Consider the following 20,499-nt stretch of genomic DNA (forward strand, 5'->3'; position numbering starts at 1 on the left):
TCTTTTTAAAAACAATCGACAGTGTAAAACATCAACTTCTGATCTTGTCAACTCAAACAAAGTTGATGTGCTCCCTTCATTAAAAAATGCACTTAATAACTTATCCAGCGTACACTAAACTATAGCCATATTAACGTGAACCATACAGTGTATCATATTCTGTGGTCATGTATATTCAATTGCAAGGAGACTACATTCAAATTGCTTTCAATACTGATTTTATTCAATTGCAATTAACAAGTTAAAAGACAGGTTGAGTGTCAAATCCACAAGCAGGTAAAATAGTTACAACACAGTCATAACTCATTAGCACAAGTGCCATTTCTTTCTCAGGCTGATCTTTCTTGCAATTGTCACAAAAGGTTTTGTTTAAGGGCGAGGCAAGCCCTGAAGACCAAAATTGAAAAAAAATACTTGTTTAATTCTCCACCCATTGCACCCAAATTTTATTTGGTTTTCTTACAAATCTAATGCTCAATTAATTTTATTAAAGCTCATTTATAGTAGGTTCCTGAGGTCTCAAACTTGAAATCATCCATGAGTAATTGCAATGCAGGCAAAAGGCAAAAATGCAACATTCATAATGACAGAATGCCAATAGGACACCACAACAATTCAATAGATCCGGAATGAAGAACTTAAAGCATGGTGAGGGTTTTTAAATCAAAGATCAATAAATGAGTCTGAATGCGCAGTGCTCTGAAATAGAGTTGAAATTAATCCTCAGTTGTTATAACTAAACAGAATGCAGTCACAGCTGGAAATTGCCCTCAGCTGCAGAAATTTGGTTCAGGTTAATGGAAGCACATTTCGACAGAGGACAACACACTGCCAATTCAATATTATATATTTAGGCCAACTTGAGGGAAAAAAAATCTCCAAAAATGAATCAAAATTTATGTTGAGACTAGCATTAACAGTGAGCTTCATAGTAAACTGATGTCCACTAGGCAGTCTTGTTTGACGAGCTGCTGCAGGTTAGAAATTCTGAAGGACTTCTAAGCTTAAAATTCCTTTTCATTTTCACATTGATCTAAAGTGCCACATTTAGTGATAAACTGCCAATTCTGTGGTAGCTAAATAGCATTTTTCATCACATGTGGAAAATTGAAATCAACCACAGTATAAAGGAAAGTCAAGCCTGAGATCTCTGTTGTAACTTGGACATTATTGCAAAGGTCTAGGTCATTTTCTCTGGCTTTAGCGCAACAAACACTGGTCCAGATTCAAGAATAGTAAATAATAATGGAAACTCACAAGCATTTGGATTAATTGTACACTCAAGCAGATTGCAGGTAGATTTTTTTTTTAAACCACTTTCTCCTGTATTATTTTAAGTATAACAAATTTGACTGTTAACCAAAGTATACCCACATTTCTCATACCTAATCACAAGCTTGACAGTAGAGTCAAGAGATGCTCCAAGTCTAGTTGTAATAACCAGCCATTAAATCATGGGGAATAGGTTAAAAAAGAAAATGGTGTGTTTGCATCCAAAACGCAGGTTAAAATTCAGCATCTAGTGTGAAGTTCTTATCTTTTGCGCTTGACATCACTCCCAACTTTTGATACTCAGCAACTCGTTTTTCAAAGAAGTTGGTCTTCCCCACTAGGGAAATGTTTTCCATGAAGTCAAAAGGATTTTCTGCTTTAAAAACCTGAAGTGAAAGAATTGGGTCAAGTAGATTGCAGCTCAGTATTTCCACACATCTGTTTTCAGTTGCACTTAAGGAGTGCAAGGAATAGTCATCTCAAAACCCAGTGGAGTTAATCATCACATCCTCCAACACAAGGTGGAGGAGAACTATATTCCTCCATTTGATGTGCTGAATACAATGGTAAATGAACTACATTTCTGAGGTATTCACTTAACATAGACTTTCAGTACAACCTATTTAATAAAAATATATTGGGGTATAAATGCTCTACTGTGACTTCTGCAGTGTTGCATGAAAGAATTTTATATTTCCTTGTGACAGCAGAGGGCCTTTCTGCCCATCCAGTCTCTGCCATTTCTCGAAGGACACCTATCAGTGACATTCCTCCACACTTCTCTCCCCTCCAACCCATTCTCCCTTGCATGTTCACCAACTACTACCAGGGACAACTTCCAGAAACCAAATTAACCTATTAACATTTTGTATGTAGGAGAAAACCCACACAGTCAAAGGAACAACTCACACTAAAAATCTGAGACTAATTTATACAAAACAGTATTTATTTTTTTTAGGTGTAATACTTGTCCTGCATATATATTATTTATCTGTATGTTTTATGTCTGGTTGTGGATTGCATACTTTTGCACAGAGGACCGGGACCGATGAACTCTATTTTGTCTGGTTGTGAATCAAATGACAATAAACTTTGCTTGAAAAAGGATTTTTTTTTTTTAAAAAACAAAGAGAGCACCCGTGGACAAAATGTGAAGAAATTTAAAGAAGGATTTTAATCAAATATGTCAATAATTCTTCCCCCTCCCTTTCCCAGATACTGCATAATTTACCAAGTTTCTCTAACAGAATTGTTTTTTGCTTTTTAAAAAAAAAAATCTTGTCAGTGACCTAGGAAGGGACGAGCTCAACCCATTATCCAGAGGATTATTCAACAGGTCAGAGAGGAAACTGCTTCGAACATGTGCTTTATACTGGAGGGTCATCTGACCAGGCAAGTCAAAAGTCATTTCCCCATGTCAAATCAGTTAGCCTACCCTCAGGCAAGCACACACCTTGCTATTGGCTCCTTTGAATGTGTACACATACACCTCACCATTATCTCCCTTAATCACCTTCTTATTTTGAGCTTACCTGAACCAGTCCCTCCAGCCGGCTTCTGTGTATAATCCAACATGTGGAGCAGCTGGCTCCTTTTTTCCCCTGAGAAAAAACTCTAGCTCCACTCCAGGTTGTGAGCCATAGGGCAACATGGACAGTCAAGGGAAGGAATGTGCAATACAGGGTCGAGGGGGAGGGGGCGCACAATAGCTGGTGCATGCCTGTAGGACTGTTGTAATGTATCCTTCATTGTAATCCTGTAACATATTTGCAATTGATTATGGTACTGTGCCTGCCATTTACCCGGGGGTGGCATGTATCATATGCTGTATTTATACACTATTTGTGGGTATTGTGGACTGTAGCACCTTTGATGTTTAGTCGCATCCACTGTATTCGAACTGTATGTGTGCGTGTGTGAGTGCAACCCCTGTTGTGATTTCCCTTGCATGTCAATAAAGACATTCTTTGTGGTAAATCACTGCTACACCGTGATTGGCTGCTATCAACTGGACGCACCTCCTGAGACTGATCCCACCCATACCCCACTGCAGGCTACCCCTTTCCTTTTGCTCTGATCAGTGAAGGAGGTGGATGGTTGTTTGATAGTGTTCCAGTCTCTAGCTATTAAAAGCCTGATTGTTTCACTATTCAGCCTTTTGTGAATTATTGACGGCACATCACTTTGTAAGTAATCTGTGTTCAGACCTGCCAAACCTGTTCCCCACATCACACTCCCTCAAATCAGTGGTCCATGTGTTTATAGGTTTTCTGCTGCAAGTCAAAGATACAGAAGGAAGTGTACATACCAGGGGCTGTAGGTTCATTGGGCGTAAATTGGGTGCCATGGACCCGAAGGGCCAAAATTGGACACATTTTGGGGACTGCAAGTATCAAAAGTTAAAAATTATTGAAAGCAGTCACATTTTACAGACTGGTCACGGATGGTTGTTAGGCATGTAGATTAAGCAGAAACCCCTGCCTCACCTCCTCCAGTTTTTCCACCGCTTCAAGATATTAATGGCCCCAAGGGGCTTTATCGCAAATCACCAATGATTTACTTAGGTTCTGCAGCACTGCCCATCTTTCACAGAAAGAGAGAGCAGCAGAATATACTGACCTTATTGAAGCCCAACTCCAGGAACAGTCGGTCAGCGACAAACTCAATATAACATTTCATCAGCGTGCAATTCATGCCTATCAAATCCACAGGGAGAGACTCAGTCAGAAACTCCTGTCAAAGAAAACAATGTCAAATAAGGCAGTACAAAAATCAACTGTAAATTTGACTATTAAGTGAGACAAACCTTTGTGAATGATTCAGGTTATTTTATCACCCTGGCCAAAATTTTAAATTTAAGGCAAACAAAATAGGAAAATAAGACATCTATAAACAGTTAAAATGAAACGTCAAGGATCAGAAAGGCACAGTTTCTTTTTAAATCCCATTATTACCTTTTCAATTCTTACTGCTTCAGAGATAATTTCTGTGACTCTCGCTTGTGATGGCTTGTGAATCAAGTGTTTGAACACAAGACATGCAAAGTCACAATGCAGTCCCTGAGAGGAGACAAAACAGTAGAACAAGGTTACTGTTGGAAATTTAATGGAATAGATTCTCAAAAAGGGAAAAAAAAAATCAATGCTTGTACAAGTAATTTGCAAATCTGGTTTGTGGAAGCAATTATAAACACTCTTCATATTGAAGCAATTTTAGAATTACTAATGTGAGAAAAATCAATTGGATGGGCTAAAGGGAGAAAGTAGTTATCTTTTTGTCGGTTTCTGACCATGGTCAAGACCATTTGTGCAAATTTTATGCCCATCTGTGGGACATTGTCATACAGTCAGCTGGTTAGAGGGAAATATTTTAAATAGAGTTGACAATGGTAACCAACATGATAGATGAAGACCACCCAGTGAATCTCTGCCGCATAATTCATTTTGTGCAACATTAAAAAAATATTGTTAAACACAGAACAACCATCCAGGCACCCTAGCAGAATTTTTTTTTAAAATATAATTTTAATTTTTTTTAGTTCTCCCAACATATGCAGTTGATCAGAAGGTTTTGGTGCCATTGACAATTAAACAGAATGAGTGATAACAAAAAAAATTCTTCAAATAAACAGAATATTCTGAAAGCAGTCAGCAAGTCAAGTAACATCAGTAGACAGAGAAACTGATCAATATTCCAGGTCAAAGGATCTTGCATTCGAATTTGAAAAAGAAAGGAGATCGTCTTCAGTGTCATCATGGCGAGAGATGGAGAGAACAGAGGGAATGCCCATGATAGCATGGACAACCAAGTTGTGAAGGAAACTATTATTTGCAAAACATCAAGGCAGTTGGTGCAAGCAAGTGCGAAGTCAAGATGTTGAACATTTATTAACACTGTTAAGTTCATTATCAACCCCTTCAATATACGGAAGACTACTGCTGCAGTAATATAGGAGACTCAAGACAGGTCAGTGGAAATAAGGTGTCCAAAGTCTTGTTGGTTCCTCATCACCACATTGACCAGCAAACTCGCGATGCTTTTAAAGTCATGAAAATGATCAAATGGTTTTAAAATAAATAGTTTTTTCTTTTTTTTAAAAAAAAGCATCCTTCAATGCTATATCCACAAGGAGCTCCACTTTGGAAAGCAATTGGAATTTTGTGTACTACATGTTGTATTACCCAATGTATAAATATTTGAAGAACAAAACAAATCTGATCCAGATTAAAGTATAATTATATTTAAAATCACAAATTTTAAATATTCACCCCAAATTTCATCAGGCAATATGTTTTAATACTCACCTCATCCCTACTGATGAGCTCATTGGAGAAAGTCAGACCCGGCATCAAGCCTCGCTTCTTTAACCAGAAAATAGCAGCAAAGGAACCTGAAAAGAAAATTCCCTCAACAGCTGCAAAGCCAACCACACGCTCCCCTGAGGAGGATAAAAGGCAAAGAGAATTGACAATGATGGGGAAATTAGTTTGTTGTCAATGTACGTTAGCACCAAACTTCTCACTTGCTGCAGCTAAAAAAAAACACAAACAACCCAAAACATAACTGCAATAGTATATTTAATAGAATTAAAATGAGACAATAAATGCATTAAAAAATCTGAAAGATAATAAATATTCTGTTATTCTAATGCCAAAAAAGGCCATTTCGCTGCAATACAATCAATGAATCGTATTTGACAAGATAAGATGTCTTCATAGACTAAATGAATAATTTGCATCTCAGCCAGAACAAGACAATTAATGGATATTAATCCCCACACTCCACTAAATCAGTCCAAATCCGCTGCATGACATACTATTTGGGATTGTCCTTACTTCATCACTGTCACCTGGAGTTTAATTAACATTAATGGAAACCTTCATAATCGAAGGCATAAATTGAGAAAATGTATTCTTAATATCACATACAAACTTAAAATATTTTGATGGAACCCTCGCCTTTGAATAAAAGCATTTGCCACTCAAAGTCAGACCCTCTTTTCACCAAAGTCCCACAACATTCATATGCACATTGAAAATCCAATATCATTTTCAAGTCTTTTAACTTCTCTCAGAAATTAAAGATGCTGCTCAATGTACTTGGTATTTTGTGACTATTAAATTCAAGATTTGATGCCATCAGCTGACTATTCAGCAACTCTAGCCACAGTTCAAGTGAAACTAGGCAAAATGCCAAAATTGCAAACCATGTTGGGAAGAACAAAGATTCCAATCACCCATTTGCATCAAAACCAAGATCTCTTATTCCACCCTCCTCTGAAATTAAGCTCAGTTGAATGGGGGTATCCAAAACAATCTAGGGACACCTCCATCCCCCCACCACTATAATCTACTTCTATATCCACAAAGGTTCCTTGTTCTTCCAGATTTAAAAGACCACTCTCAGCTCAAATTCCACTCATTGGTGCTTGAAAAATCCATAGAATGACCATTTGAACATACCAAAGATCAACCAAACCTAACAATTTTCCATGCTGGAATTTCATTTGGTCAGGTTCTTTTAATACAACTTGGGGTAATTTCTCAGTTTAAAGCACAATACAAAATGGAAGATTTTTAATTTGGTGGTACAGCACAGTAACAGACACTTTCTAACAGAGAAGCCGCACTGTCCAAGTACACTCGTGAGACCAATTAACCTACAAACGCTGGACATTGTTGGAATGTGGGAGGAAACTGGAGCACCCAGAGGAAATGCATGCAGGCATAAGAACAAACAAACTCCTCACAAACAGTGGCTGATTAGAACGCTGGCTCTGTAAGAAAGTTGTGCAAACCACCACACTGTGAGTAATATGGTCAGCCAAGCTTGTCCCTCCTGGTACACAAAAGTTTTGCAGAAGTTGTTACAGGAGGTGGAAGTAGGCAATTGGATCTTAGTGTGAACTGGAACATGGGCCAACTCTTGAGGGCTCTACTATTATTTCATTTACTTGGACCCACAGATGTTTGACATCCAGAAGGAATGGTGGAAGTTGGGTGAAATTGAGGGCAAAAGAACCCAGGAGATTTCGTTTCAGTTTCAGAGGATTTAAAAAAAAAAAAATGGAAGCAATTCATGTATATTAAATCAAGGATGAAACAATGATAAAACATGAAACTGCATGACATTTCATATTAAAAAGCAATAAATTCTGCTTATAAAATTAATACAGTATTTAGAATTTTTTTCCATTTTTACAAGGACAGTTACCAAATGTGGATTCTTGATCTGCAATCCATCGCAAGGCCCAATCAGCCTTTTGTTTGACACTTGGCATCGTTTCAATGGCATTGAACAAGAGATCCCTAAAGAGCAAAAGAAACAAATTAGAATTAGATCAAGTATCCAATATTTCTTGGAAATGGGACAACTTTTCAATAAATAGGTTAATGGTGGTTTTTTTCAGGCTACTTCTGCAAACAGCAAATTCCAAACCACTCTCATTGATTGCAGACCCTGCAGGATGCAAGGAAATCCATGCCCAGCAGCAGATAATATTGACGAGGGATTTAAAATAAATCTCAGATTAGAAACTACTTTTCAGAGTTATGCTTAAAGTAGCAAAAAGATACTATTAACAATTTTACAATAGAGTTCAATTGTGCCAATTCCTTTCCCCTTTGGAAGAAAGGACAAACGACTCATTCTGCAAACAGCAGTCACTGATATTCTCAATGTGAAGCACCTGTTCCACACCAGTGGAGGCACCTGAAAACTAGGACTCAACCAGTCTTCAAAGAAATATCAATTTCTGAAGAGTATCAAACACCATTGGCAACCCCCACTTCATGGGATAGAACAACGGCAGTCATGTTGTTTGAAAATTTAAACGTAAAAAGTTCATGCTAAGAATTCTCTGTTCACAAATACTACCTTTTCTGCTGGATATTTATAATAAGATTGATCTTATTTCAGATTTCCATCAACTCTAGTATGCTAGCTTTCCCAAATTTGGTTTTTCAACCATCGTTTCTTTTTCATCTCCTACTGATTTTTCCAGACAGCAATGAACAAACCTTTACCACCTTTCAGCTATCCCCTCATCTCCATCAGACCCCACAATATCATCACCCTTCCACTTCTGAATCTTAAAATGATCAATTTCTAACACATTTCCAATGAAAATGAAGGATCTAAAGCATTTACCATTTCTCTCCAGATGCACTACTATATATTTGCAGCATTTTTTTTTCCAGATTTATTGACTTTCCACTCCTCCCTCTCCCACCCCTCCCCAATGGTAAAGGAAGTCAATTTTTTGTATACGTGAGATCTGAATTTGGCACGTGGAGTTTCTTAATCGAATAAAGATTGTTAATAATTAACACTGGTGCCTAAACTTTTATCCAGGATCGTCAGGACCAGTCACCTCCTGTTTGGCATCTTCCAGATTTCAGAATCATTTTGATTTCTATCCTTTTAAGCCCACCCAAGATGCAATGCTGTCTCCAACCCTCCCAAGTCATGCTACTGCCATCTCTTCCCCCTTGCCCCTGCTATACCAGCACAAGAGAACTGCCCTCCTTCTCCGTTTCCCTGCACTGGCACAGCTGCATGGGGGATTATGGGTAGCGACAACAGCCATTGAGCTTCCACTGGACCGATTGAAAGCCTCTGGACGGGCATCAGAATAGGCAATTCAGAGGCGCTTATAAAGTAACGGAATGTGATGAGATATATGGGAGTTGATCGACGGTCATGTCTGGTCATATTTGATGCCAAACTCCATCTTTGATTAGCAGATGTCATCTACTGAAAAAAAAGTGCCAGTTTTTGGAGGTGGTCAGTTTTAAGAATTCTAGATAAAAGGTTAGGCGCCTGTAATTTCACAAATGTTCTTTTTCTAACAATACACTCCTTAAAGTAGAATGGCACTCACTATTCAAACTGGCACATTACATCTTCTCTCATCAAGCTCATACCATGCAAAATATTATTATGAATCACAGCAACATTTGCAGAAGCTAACTTGTCACCCAAACCTTAAGCATCACCTATAGACAAGCCTCCAGCTTGGTTAAGACCCAATTGAAATCTTGATTATGCACCTCTCACTGGGATCCTTGATGTAGGTATCAATGAGGAGACTATACATCTCTGAATGAACATTCTCCATGGCAATTTGGAAACCATAGAAACAACGAGCTTCAGTGACTTGGACCTCCTGGCTGAACCTCTCCACCTACAAAAGAATAACCATTTGAGTGGCTACAAAATCATAAAGTAATGATTTGAGATTAGTTCCATTGTTTTCAGATTGTAAAATAGTGTTTCAAGAGGCAATAAATCTCAATTATGAAGAATTGAACATTTAATCCTATAATTGGCCAATTTTCAAATTCCAGCAGAACTGAATGATACCTTCACCATACAAAGATTCTTAGCTTTACGATAGAGCAACAGTGCTTATAAACCACCAATCCAAATGTAACAGAGAGCACATCAAACATTTCAATGACAATTCAGAACTTCCACTGCAGTACCCTTCTCAGTTACATTTAGACATACATCACAGTAACAAGCCATTTCAGACCACGAGCCAGTGCCAGCTAATTACACCCAATTGGCCTACACCCTCAGTATGTTTCCAACGGCAGGAGGTAACTGAAGCCTCCAAGGAAAACTCACGCAGACACAGGGAGTGCGTACAAACAGAGGGGTGGGGTGGAGATTTCGAACCCCAGTCCCAATCACTGGCACTGTAAAGGCATTGCGCTAATCACTACAACAGTGTTGCCCCTTGAAATGTCATTTCAGAAGTCGTTCTCATCTTGTACACAGAGCACACAATTATGGGGACCTCACAAGGTTCTAGAATTTTTAATGAAGTATTTATGTATACATACTAGGTTTTCATTTACAATGCCATCACTGGCAGCAAAAAATGCCAAGACATGCGAAATAAAGTATTTTTCATCTTGTTTCAGTGATTCCCATTGTGCCAAGTCCTTTGACAAGTCAACCTACAAAAAAAAATGATTAGAACTCATTTGTTCCAATGTGTCTCACAGGTGTAAACAGACTATCCAAAATAATATGAGCTTTCTTATTTAATTAGTACAATAATTGTCAGGAATCTCTTTTATTTTTGAAGACTTTATTTAAAATTTTATAATATGAATACAATAGAAAAATAAAAAAAAATTAAAATGGTATGATTACAATATTACATCAGAAAACTATACAAAATAACCACCTCCCCGTTAATTGTAACACAATATTAATAGTCTAACTTAAAATTAGTCCAACCCTCCCCCCCCCAAATAAAGAGTGAAGAGTTAATAAAATTAACATTATATATGGAAAAAAATACCCACTTACAAAAAAAAGAGATAAAACTTAACCTAAAAAAAATTCTAACAACAAAAAAAATTGTCAATACTAAAATATCATGCTTAAACATATATTTAAATCAAACTTAAATGCATATAATTAGCAAACGGAGTCCACTTTAACTTATAAAAAGACATCTTATCCTGAATTGAAAAAGATATCCTTTCCATAGTCAAACAAAATTTCATTTCCAAATACCACTTATCTAAAGTTAGTATATTTCTATCTTTCCAAGTAAGTGCTATACATTTCTTAGCCACAACTAAAGCTAAATAGATAAATGAAATCTGATAATCCTCTAAACCTAAATCAATTAATGATTGCATGTTCCCTAATAAAAATATATCGGGATCAGGAATCTCTTTTCTGAAGTAAAGAATCATATTAATTGGGCACAATACCACAAATATTCCACCTACAATGCATTGTAAAATGTAAAAATGTTGTCAATATAATTGTGAGAAAGGGAGCTTTATTTATTTTTTTTGAAAAACAAATCACTAAAATTAGGAATATAATCATATGGATACTGACTCAACTTCTCAAGTCAAATATTCCCATTACGATCCTTACTGCAATTACCTCTTCAGCAGTCCAGAATGACGCTTCTGCCTTTTTGTACATTTGCCACAGATCGTGGTACTGGATTGGAAAGATGACAAATCGATTGGGATTTTCACGAAGAAGGGGCTCATCCTGAAGTTTTTCAGCTTTCGTATCTTTCAGGCCAATCTACAAATTCAAGGTTTCTTTGAAAAAGTAGTATGGAAATGATTTAAAAGATCAAAATGCATTATTGCATTGGCAAACACCTGATGCTAGTCACATCTAGGAAATTTTAGAGGAGTTCACTTGATCACTTCATGCAAGCTTCAATTTGCCTGAACTAATTTGCATTGATACTTGATGCATACTTCCACATCGACATTGGGAATGGCAAGCATTTAAGCCACTGCTAAACATTAGAACTAGCAATGAGGTGTCTAATTCCCCAGTGCTTTTCACTCACAGCAGCTAGCACCCAAAAATATCCATTAAATACAACTTTAAAAATGCAGAGCAAAAAAAAACACCACCACATTATTCAACAAATGGTTTGTTTTATAGCTAACAATAAAATGCTACTGGCTTGCAAAGCACCTTGTGATGTTTCCTTCAATATCTGAAGAGAGGCTGGCTTCAAGATATGCACAACTTTCCACAGAACTCTCCAATTTAAACAAAAAAGTGGAGAAAATATGGTAAAAACAAAAGAACCCAATTAAGAGAAAAGCTGCTGAAAAATTCCAGACAAATATTGTAGAAATTTTAAAAAAAGACAAATATTTGCCCGTCTATTTCACCTTTGCTCTCAACAATGTGCAAACACATCTCCAGTCACACACTTTCATCATATTCCCCTTTGAGAATAGAGTTTTGAATTGATTCCAATTAGGTCCAAATCCAAGACAAACATTATTCCACTTTTGCCATGTCTTAATTTATTTAAAAAAAACATTTTAAATATCATTCAGTCCGTGCAAGAAAGTTTTCAAAAACATACAAATTAGGACAAGGACTAGGTCATTGAACCCTCAAAGCTATTCTACCATTTCACAAGATCATTGCTAATCTGATTGTAGCCTCAACTCTGTACTCCCACCACCCAGGTTAACTTTTACCCCTGTTTATCTGTCTATCTTTCTGCTTCCATGACTTTTGAAAAGTTCCAAAGGCTCATTCATGACTCAAAAAAAAGCCCAATTTCTTTTTTCAGTAACTTGCCCCTTATTTTTGTTTTTAAATCACTGAGCCCCGATTGCAGATTCTCCCAAAACAACTGGTCTGCATCCAGCCAATCAATAACCTCCAAGATTTAAATCAAATCACATCCAACTTTTCTCAGATTCAACATGTCCAAGCTTACCCCATTCAACCTTTCCTCAAAACAATCTACTCATTCCAGAGGTCGTCAACCTTCTCCAAGCTATTTCCAACATGCTAATATATTTTTCCTTAAAGATTGAAATTCTGTACCCCAGATGTTGACTCTGTGATCACCTATATTTCTGAAATATAATCTACACTTTTCATTTCAATTTCCCTAACTGCAGCAATACCATATCTGAAGTACTCAACTTTTGAATTTAGACATACAGCACAGAAACAGGCCTTTGCTCCCCACAAACCCATGCCACCCAATTGGCCAATAGCCCCATACACTTCGAATGGTGGGAGGAAACCCGTGCAGACACAGGGAGAATGCACAAACTCTTTAAAGAGAGTGCCAGATTCAAATCCTGGTTGCTGGTGATATAATTGCATTTTTCTAACTGCTAAACTAACCATGCCACCCCATCAATTTGCACATGAATAGATTTGTTTACAATTCAAAGTTCTCTAGCTGCTTATCATTGAGAGGATTTCTAGATTTTCTGCAAAAATGGGAAACTTTACATTTCCCACATGACCTCCATTTGCCAGATCTTTGCCCACCTCTCTACAGTCTCTTTGTATCCTCTGACAAACACCCATCTATCCCCTTCGGTGTCATCATTTTAACAACTGTAAAATTTTTGTTCCAAGCACCAGACCTTGTAATCCCAAGGATTATTACCCAAGGATACACAATCAACAAGCTCAATAAAACCATAAAGTTGATCTCTCCTGGTCTCAAACTCAACACCAGTTTATTTCTCAGCAACTTTACCACTGCCCAAACACCTTTGGTTATACCCCATGCCTTCCTCCCAAAACCTGGAGCCACACTTGGGGTTCACATTGGCAACAGTTACAGGGGCTGATTAATTTCTGCCAAGATGGAAGTTTGAAAAACAATGAGCTTCTTTGAACTGAATGGGTTCTGCAAAAAAAAAGTGATTCTCAGTGACTCCTACCTTTTAAGATCTAGAAATAAAATCTGTTAGTTTGCAAATATCTACAAGGGGGATTTCGGTAGATCAAAAAAAGCTGTGTTGCGCTCTAACACCACGACCCACTCTCCTTGCAAATACTGCCATTCAAACATTGGACTTTAGACGAAGTTACACAAGAGGGGGACACCCACCCCCCAACCCACCCACCCAGACTGCTGTCTATAATGTACTTCAGCGTTAATGTCTTAAAAATAGCGTTCAAAGTAGCTTCCACGTCGATTAAAAGATTACACTAAACAACGACTTGAACATTGTGAAACAATCCCACCTTTCTAAAAATGCCACCGTGCTTTAAAAACTGTAGACACACAACCTACAACAAATTACAACTTCTCAAATCCTGCCCCGTTCGTTCCCCAACAAACCTGGAGCCCTCTTCAAAACGATCTTACCAAATGTTCTTGATCTTTATGAACTGAATTTAAAGGACTCTCTATTGTTTGGTGTCTCTGAGACAGACGCAATGGAACAGACATGGCCAGACTTCCTTTTCCACCCCCCAAAAAAAATCAGATTTGAAACCTCAGAGTACGATAACTTTAAAAACAAATCACCTGCAGAACTCAACTCCCCACCGCAACCCAGCATCTTTAAACCTTCCCGCGCAGGGCGGGTCCTCTGCATTGGAAACACGCCCCAATTGGACCTTTCGTCATCTGAGACGTCACAATGCTCAATACCCAATGAGCATTGAGCAGGTAACTAACTGTGTTCATGCAACATTCCATTGATGCTGCAACAGACCGGCGGGCGGTGAATGTTTGGGATTGATGGAGAGGACGAGCAGCGCTGGGCAGATCTCAGCATCCATGGGTAGAAATGGTCAGTCACTGTATCTCGATAAGGGTCTGGCCCGATACATTTCTATCCATGGATGTTGAGATCTCCTCTCCATCATCCGAAACATTCACCGCCCGCTGGTCTGTTGCAGCATCAATGCAATGTTGGATGAACACAGTTACCTGCTCAATGTCAGGCCTGCCCAGTTCCTCCAGCAGCTCATTCCTTGCTCAGGATTCCAGGGCCTGCAGTATTTGTGTCTCCGCTGCAATTTTTTTTGGTTCAGATGGTATTGAGTTTCTGGTTTATTTTGGAGATGTTCTAGTCCAGGCAAGCAATGAGTATTTTCTTATATTTCTGACATGCCTTATGGATGATGAGAGGGCTTTCAGGTGTAAGAACATATAGCTTTTGACCAGAATGTGGGCTTGATAAGAAGTTGACAGTGAGGTACAATGCAGATGAACAACTTCTCTTTTGAAGATGGTCACGGAATGGTACTGTACAAATATTACTTGTCACCGATGCAGACAGAGCAAAGGTGCTCAGTGAAGTGATCTGCCAGTCTGCACCCAATCTCTCCGATGTAAAGAAGACCAGAAAGGGAGCACTGGATGCAGTAGATCACTCCTGCAGATAGACAAGTGAAGTGTTGCTTCATTTGAAAGGTCTGTCTGGGGATCCGAATTGTGGTGAGGAAGAAGGGGTGGGTGCAAGTGTGGCATTTCCTGTGGTCACAGGGGAAGGTACTGGGTTGGGGGGGGGTGCGATTGGTGGGGAGGGATGAGTGCATGAGTGAGTCATGGAGGGAGTGGCCCCTGAGGAAGGCAGAGAGGGAAAGATGTGTCTGGTAGTGGGATCATGTTCTGGGTGCTAGAAATTATGGAGGATAATGTGTTGGATGCAGAGGCAGGTGATAAGGTTAAGGAGAATCCTGTGTGTGTGTGTGTGTGTGTGTGTGTCTGGGGGCAGAGGGGGCCAGGGCAGATGGGTGGGAAATTGGGATGTAGGTGAGTTGATGGAGGTGGAGCGAAAGCCACATTTGTGGAAGAAGGCGGACATTTCAGATGATCTGGACTGGAAGACCTGATCTTGGGAACAGATGCGGCAGAGTAACAGAAATTGCAAGAAGGGAATAGAATCTTTGCAGGGGACAGGTGTGAGGAAGTGTAGCTGAGGTAATTTGTTGAAGTTGGTGGGTTTGTAAAATATGTCGGTTGATTAGGTTTGTAAAATTGTCTCACAAGATGGAGACAGAGAGATCAAGAAAGGGGTGAATGTTGTTGGAGATGGACTAGGTGAGTTTGAGATTGGGATTGAAGTTGGCAGCCCAACTTCATACGATAGTGCAACACAGGTGATGCACAGTCCACCTGGCAAGGGTGCAACTGGTCCTCTGACCCTGGCTCCGACGCAGATCAAGGTCTGTCAATATACCCTGGCTTCAACCTGTCGATGGAAACTGTGCCTACTTTTCCATTCCTGTTGATCACAAAAGTCTTCGGGTGGCATCATAAGACCTGAAAATGACCATCTTAAAATGGCTGAAGTGATTTGCGAACAGCATCATGCCAGAGTACAGCATTGTAAATCATTTGGCATATACACTGCAGGTGACGCCTGCCACATAGGAGTAGTTTGGAGTAATCTCATGTTATCCTGAAGGCGATTGACATTACTGGTCGGATCGTAGACTGTAATGCTTGGACTCAGATTCACATGCTCTCTTGGCAAGGTTAACGTAATGACATATACCAGCTCTGCCACTGAACATCCAAGATCTGCCTTAACAGCAGTACGTACTCCAAAGACAACCATGGGCAAACGTTGGCTCCACGTGGATGCATCACCAATTGCTGCAAATGCTGCCTTCAATTGACAATGGAAACACTCAACAAGGCCATTGGCCTGCAGATGGTAAGCCATAATGAAAATATGGGTAGTCCTCAGAAGATCACTGAGAGATCAGAACAACACTGATTAGAACTGAGACCCTCAATCCATTGTAATGGTGACTGAAAGATGGAATCCAACAATCCATGAAAGCCCTAACAACCATCTCCACAGAGATGTCATTGATGGCCTCTCCCATTTGCTAGTCTCGTCTTAATGGGTGAGCAGATAAGTATATCCCCAAAATGGCGGAAACAGGCCCAGTAAATCTAGGTGCACATGCTGGAAATGGGAATCCGGAACAACAAAATCCCCCATCTTAGATTTCATGTGTCGGGAGACTTTAGAGCATTGACATGGAAAGCAGGTCCTTGCCCATAATCCAACATCCCATTTAACATGAGGCCAGGTAAAACGTTCCATATCCTGCTGTTCTACCAGGATGCAATACATTGTGAAGAGACTCAAAAATCCCACAATTCATAGCAGCCAGCACAAGAGGCCAAGGCCTTCTTCCTGTGGAAAAATCAGAGACTAAATTTTCACCCGATTTATCCAAGGTTTCATCTTGAAGATGGAGACCAAAGTTGATCTGGTGATAGCGGATGAGATCGGGAATCAGTATGCTGTGCACAAGCCACGGTGGTGAAATCGATGTTAGTAGTTGTAAGGCGTTAATGTCACATTTGGATAGGGCATCGGCCACAGGATTTGTTTTCCTCGGATGTGGCACATGTCCATCACCTCTACCATGTCCTTGACCATCATGATTCCAACCAGGTCAACAGAAAGAATTCCGTGGCATACCCAAAGACTGGACCTGGGTAGTCAGTGCTCTAATCAGTTTTCTTTGATTGATATGGTGCAGACAGCATATTTCTTGGAAGCACCAGAGATTTGGTGCTGCTGCCTGGTCCTGTCCGCCACATTGTGACTTCTTCAAATGGCAGCTGGGAAATGACCAGGCCTGGCAGTAGAGGCAACTGTACCTATGAGCATGTCAGCTGCCGTCTTCTCCACAAAGACCATCTCTTGGGTGTTTAATTTCTTGCTGATTCCGGTGCAGAGATTTCAGTGGTTATCCCCAACCATGAAGGAATGCAGATACCCCAATATGTCATGATTTCTTTCATCATACCATGAAGTTAACTTTTCTTTTATTCACTTGGCACAACAAATCAACATTCTTCAACTCCCCAAACGCCACCCAGCTAAACTCCTCTGACCTTCTCATTGGCTCACTGCCACATGGTTGATCCTGTCGCTCTCACTCTCCTCCTCCTGACGAAGGTAAGTACGTGTCTCCGACAACAGTAACACTACACATTGCACTTTTTATTTTATTACTACACTCACTGTTGTACTTAACTATGAGCTGACTTGCTAGCTAGCACACAAAACAAAGGTTTTCACCCGATCTCACTACATATGACAATAATAAATTCAATTCAAGGAAATAAATGGAATAATTTCCAAAACAAATCTGTTAAAATCAGGAACAAACCAAGTGAGGGGAGAGGGGGATGCTGGATAGATGGATGGATGGCAAGTGAGGGGAGAGGGGGATGCTGGATAGATGGATGGATGGCAAGAATGCAGGAGTCAGCAGGTTTCTGGACAATGGTTGGGGAATGGGATTGCTCTGAGAGTTGAGTGGCATGTGAATGGGCTCTTCCTATATAGTGAGAAATACAAAATGGACACTTACATGGAAAATTAATTTACCATATTAGAGACCCTGCCCAAAAAATATCTTTGGTACATGGCTAAGTCAGCTGTCAAACTAATAAGAATATGTTGAATATCTATGATACTGAAAACCATTTAAAATCCTAATAAAAAAATAACAATTTGTAATTTTGTAGAAAAAAAAAGTTAAGAAGATTTTATTAATATATCAGTATATAAAATACCACTGGTTGGATATGGCTGCTGTCTAACTTTGTGATCAAAACATAATTCTTTCTGATTATATTACCTTTTTTTAATCTCTTAGAGCATTACAGCACAGTATGGGCCCTTCGGCCTTCGATGTTGTGCCAACCTATATATTCCTTTGAAAAAAAATACTAAACCCTTCCCACCTCATAACTTTTTATTTTTCTTTCATCCATGTGCCTGTTTAAGAGTCTCTTGATTGTCCATTTGTGGCAAGGCATGCCGGGCACTCACAGCTCTCTGTGTAAAAAAAACATACCCATGATATCTCCCCTAAACTTCCCCCCTTCATTTTCCCATGGTGTTTGATATTCCTGTCTGGGGAAAAAAAGGCATTCTAACAGACTTTTTTTTAGATATTTAAATTAGACATTTTGTTCAGTCCACACTTTCTAATTTTACTCGAATCTCAAATACTAATATTCTTGATTCATTTTTAATGTTTTTTCCCCATGGTGGATTAATATTATATATTTATAATGATTTATTGGATTTAAGATCAATCTCAATGGCTGGGATTAAGAACGATTGGGAACAAGATTTGAGTATAACATTTTCAGATGAAGGTGGTACATAGATCACATATGTCCAAACTTAAATTGCTTCACTTTTACACTGAAATTGATCCACTATGTGAGAAGTGTAAAATTTTTGAAGCTTCACTGATCCATATGTTTTGGGAGTGTCCAAATTTAGAGAGACTTTGGAAAGACATTTTCTAAACTTTCTCAATGATTTTTGAGATCAATATAGAACCTTATCCATTCATTACTTTGTTTGGTTTTTCATGTGAGTCAGATAAAATTCTGTTTGCAACTCAGGAGAAAGTTTTAGCCTTTACCATGCTGATAGCAAGGCGAGCAATTTTATTGAAATGGAAAGATGACTCTTCACCTACCCATACACAGTGGTTATATGATGTAGTGTCCAACATAAGCTTGGAAAAAATTAGATACAATATTAAAGAAGGAAAGTTTCAATTTGTAAAGATGTGGGGCCCATTCATAAAATATTATCATGGCTGGAAGAATTAAGAATTCTCTGTCCAATGTCTGGAGGTTGGTATCCGATCTACAATTTCCCTTTTTTTTTAAAAACAAAAGTAACCTTGATTAGAGGGAGGAGGTAGATTAGATTAATTTTTAGGTTTTTTATTTGTTTGTTTTCTTTTCTTTTTTTTATCAATTTTTTATTTGGATTAACTTGGTAAATATGAATTATCAGAGATTAATTCAATAACTTGTTTTGTGTGTGGATCAAATGTAGTTCCATCCATTTTTTTGTACGTGTATATATGCAATGACTTGTTATGTGTTTTCCTTAAAAAAAAATTGTATGTAAGTTTACATGTTAAATGCAATAAAAATATTTTAAAAAGAAAGAAAAAGTTGTTGGCTGTCCACCTTACCTATAGCATGCCTCTCAGAATCTTCAATTAAGTCTCTTCTCATCCTTCTTTGCTCCAAGATAAAATGTCCCTACTCTACTAACCTTGCCTCATAGGACTTATTTTCCAATCCAGGCAACATCCTGGAAAATCTCCTCTGCACCCACTCCATGGTTTCCACATCTTTCCTATAATGAGATGACCAGAACTGAACACAATACTCTAAGTGTGGTCTCATCAGAGATTTGTAGAGTTGCAACATGACCTCTTGACTCTTGAATGCAGTTCTTCTATTCATGTGGCCAGCATCCCAAAGGCTTAACCTGCACAGCAACTTTGAGAGATGTATGGATTTCGAGCCCAAGGTCCCTCTGTTCCTCCACACTATTAAGTACCCAACCCTTAATCCTGTACTCAGCCTTGTGGTTTGACCTTTCAAAATGCATCACCTAGCACTTATCCAGATTGAACTCCATTTGCCACTTTACCACTCAACTCTACATCCTATCTATATCCTTTCATAACCTACATCAGCCTGAACCACTGTCCAGAACTCCTCCAACCTTTGTATCATCCACAAACTTACTGACACATCCTTCCATTTCTTTATCTAGGTCATTTATAAAAGTCACAAAAAGTAGAGGTCCTAGAACAGATTCATGTGGAACTCCAGAAGTCAGTGAGCTCCAAACAGAATATGTTCCCTCTACTAGTACTACTCTTATTAAAGTCAACCACACTGTAATAAAACAAACAGCGGAGCGTACAATCACTTCTTTATTGTATTACACTAGCAGGAGTGAGGGGTACAAGGAAAGAGTATACAATGTAACTCATTCTCTGCACTGAGCCCCACTCAAAGTACACAGCATCCTGGTACAGCTTACTGTATGTAGTCCTTTAGACAGGTACCTACATGCAGTTTTATGTTTTTTTATTATTGGCAATTTAATGTTTATGCTACTTCTATCCTTTGCA

At 38.8% G+C, this 20,499-nt stretch overlaps 1 protein-coding gene across 4 annotated transcripts; it reads right to left on the reverse strand.

Annotated features, from left to right (window-relative positions):
• Positions 1-201: 201 nt before the first annotated feature.
• LOC138741475 (ribonucleotide reductase M2 polypeptide) lies at positions 202-14,065 on the reverse strand. 4 transcript variants are annotated; one of them, XR_011343511.1, is made up of 10 exons: positions 13,916-14,065; positions 11,191-11,340; positions 10,122-10,238; positions 9,324-9,457; positions 7,486-7,580; positions 5,577-5,710; positions 4,227-4,331; positions 3,892-4,005; positions 1,386-1,658; positions 202-387 (listed from the first exon to the last, which is right to left on the reverse strand). XR_011343511.1 is itself a non-coding variant. In XM_069895649.1 (9 exons), the coding sequence occupies exons 1-9, from the start codon at positions 13,997-13,999 to the stop codon at positions 1,506-1,508; spliced, it is 1,038 nt and encodes a 345-aa protein (XP_069751750.1). In that variant the 5' UTR covers positions 14,000-14,065; the 3' UTR covers positions 202-1,505. The 4 variants fall into 4 exon arrangements, 3 of the variants coding, with proteins under 3 accessions (XP_069751750.1, XP_069751749.1, XP_069751751.1); XM_069895649.1 differs by having other exon boundaries at positions 202-1,658; positions 5,577-5,662; XM_069895648.1 differs by having other exon boundaries at positions 202-1,658.
• Positions 14,066-20,499: the final 6,434 nt, after the last annotated feature.

Source organism: Narcine bancroftii, chromosome 8, assembly GCF_036971445.1.
Source record: "Narcine bancroftii isolate sNarBan1 chromosome 8, sNarBan1.hap1, whole genome shotgun sequence".
Taxonomy (NCBI): Eukaryota; Metazoa; Chordata; class Chondrichthyes; order Torpediniformes; family Narcinidae; genus Narcine; species Narcine bancroftii.